A 1,050-nucleotide genomic window follows, 5' to 3' on the forward strand; every position below is an offset into this window, starting at 1 on the left:
GTGTTGTTAATGGGAATATTTTAGTGTAGTTGGGGTGTTGTTAATGACAATATTTTAGGGTAGTTTGGATGCTGTTAGTGGGAAGATTTTAGTGTAGTTTGGGTGTTGTTAATGGGAATATTTTAAGGTAGTTTGGGTGTTGCTAATGGGAATATTTTAGGGTAGGTGGTGTGTTGTTAATGGGAATATTTTAGTGTCGTTTGGATGTTGTTAATGGGAATAATTTAGGGTAGTTGGGGTGTTGTTAATGAGAATATTTTAAGATAGTTTGTGTGCTGTTAATGAAAATAATTTGGGGTTTTTTGAGTGTTGTTAATGACAATATTTTAGGATAGTTTGGGTGTTTTTAATGGGAATATTTTAGTGTCATTTGGATGTTGTTAATGGGAGTATTTTAGGATAGTTTGGGTGCTGTTCATGGGAATATTTTAAGGTTCCCTGGATGTCATTCCATGCCTGGAAGCATCTCAGCTCTGTGGCAGGGGAGGGAGGTTTGCAGGAGGTCACCGGATGATCCTTGAGGATGTTTTGTCCCTCCCCACACCCCCCCTGTGACTCCAGGTGGTCCCAAAGCAGCAGCCCCCGCGTCGACCCCTCCCCGGGAGTCCTCTCCTGGCCAAAGAGCTGCCTCCTGCCCATGGACAGACCCTGCTGGTCATGGTCCCTCCCACCAACTTCCAGCCGGCGGGGACGAGCGCCACGAGCCACCCCACGAGGGCCCTGAAGTGAGTGGAGTGTCCCCCACCAAGGGTGGGGGGTCCTGCGGGTTGGGGGCAGTTCAGGGGGGTCACCCCTGGGTGGGACATTCCCTGCTCTGCAGGACCTCGCAGGGTCTGGCCAAAATTGGCCAAAAGAGGCCGAGGGTTGGGGTTTTGAGGTGCTGGGGTAAGGGAGGGGCCATATTTTGGGTGGGGGAGGTGGTTTCCCATCCCAGATGTGGAGGGAGCTGTTGGGATTCAGTGAAGGGATGGCCACTGATGGGAAGGGATGGACACCGATGTGAAGGGATGGACACTGATATGGAGGGATGGACACTGATATGGAGGGATG

The 1,050-nt window shown here is 50.2% G+C and overlaps 1 protein-coding gene across 1 annotated transcript in view; it reads left to right on the plus strand.

Moving 5' to 3' along the window:
* The window catches only part of LOC113976602 (disintegrin and metalloproteinase domain-containing protein 33-like), a 33,180-nt gene that overhangs the window by 29,571 nt on the left and 2,559 nt on the right, over positions 1–1,050 (plus strand). The window contains exon 22 of the mRNA XM_027701926.1: positions 562–725. Within this exon, the coding sequence (XP_027557727.1) occupies positions 562–725 (164 nt within the window). The remainder of the gene's footprint in view (positions 1–561; positions 726–1,050) is intronic.

This window comes from Neopelma chrysocephalum, unplaced genomic scaffold (genome assembly GCF_003984885.1).
Source record: "Neopelma chrysocephalum unplaced genomic scaffold, ASM398488v2 Primary Assembly neopelma1_174, whole genome shotgun sequence".
In the NCBI taxonomy this organism is placed as follows: Eukaryota; Metazoa; Chordata; class Aves; order Passeriformes; family Pipridae; genus Neopelma; species Neopelma chrysocephalum.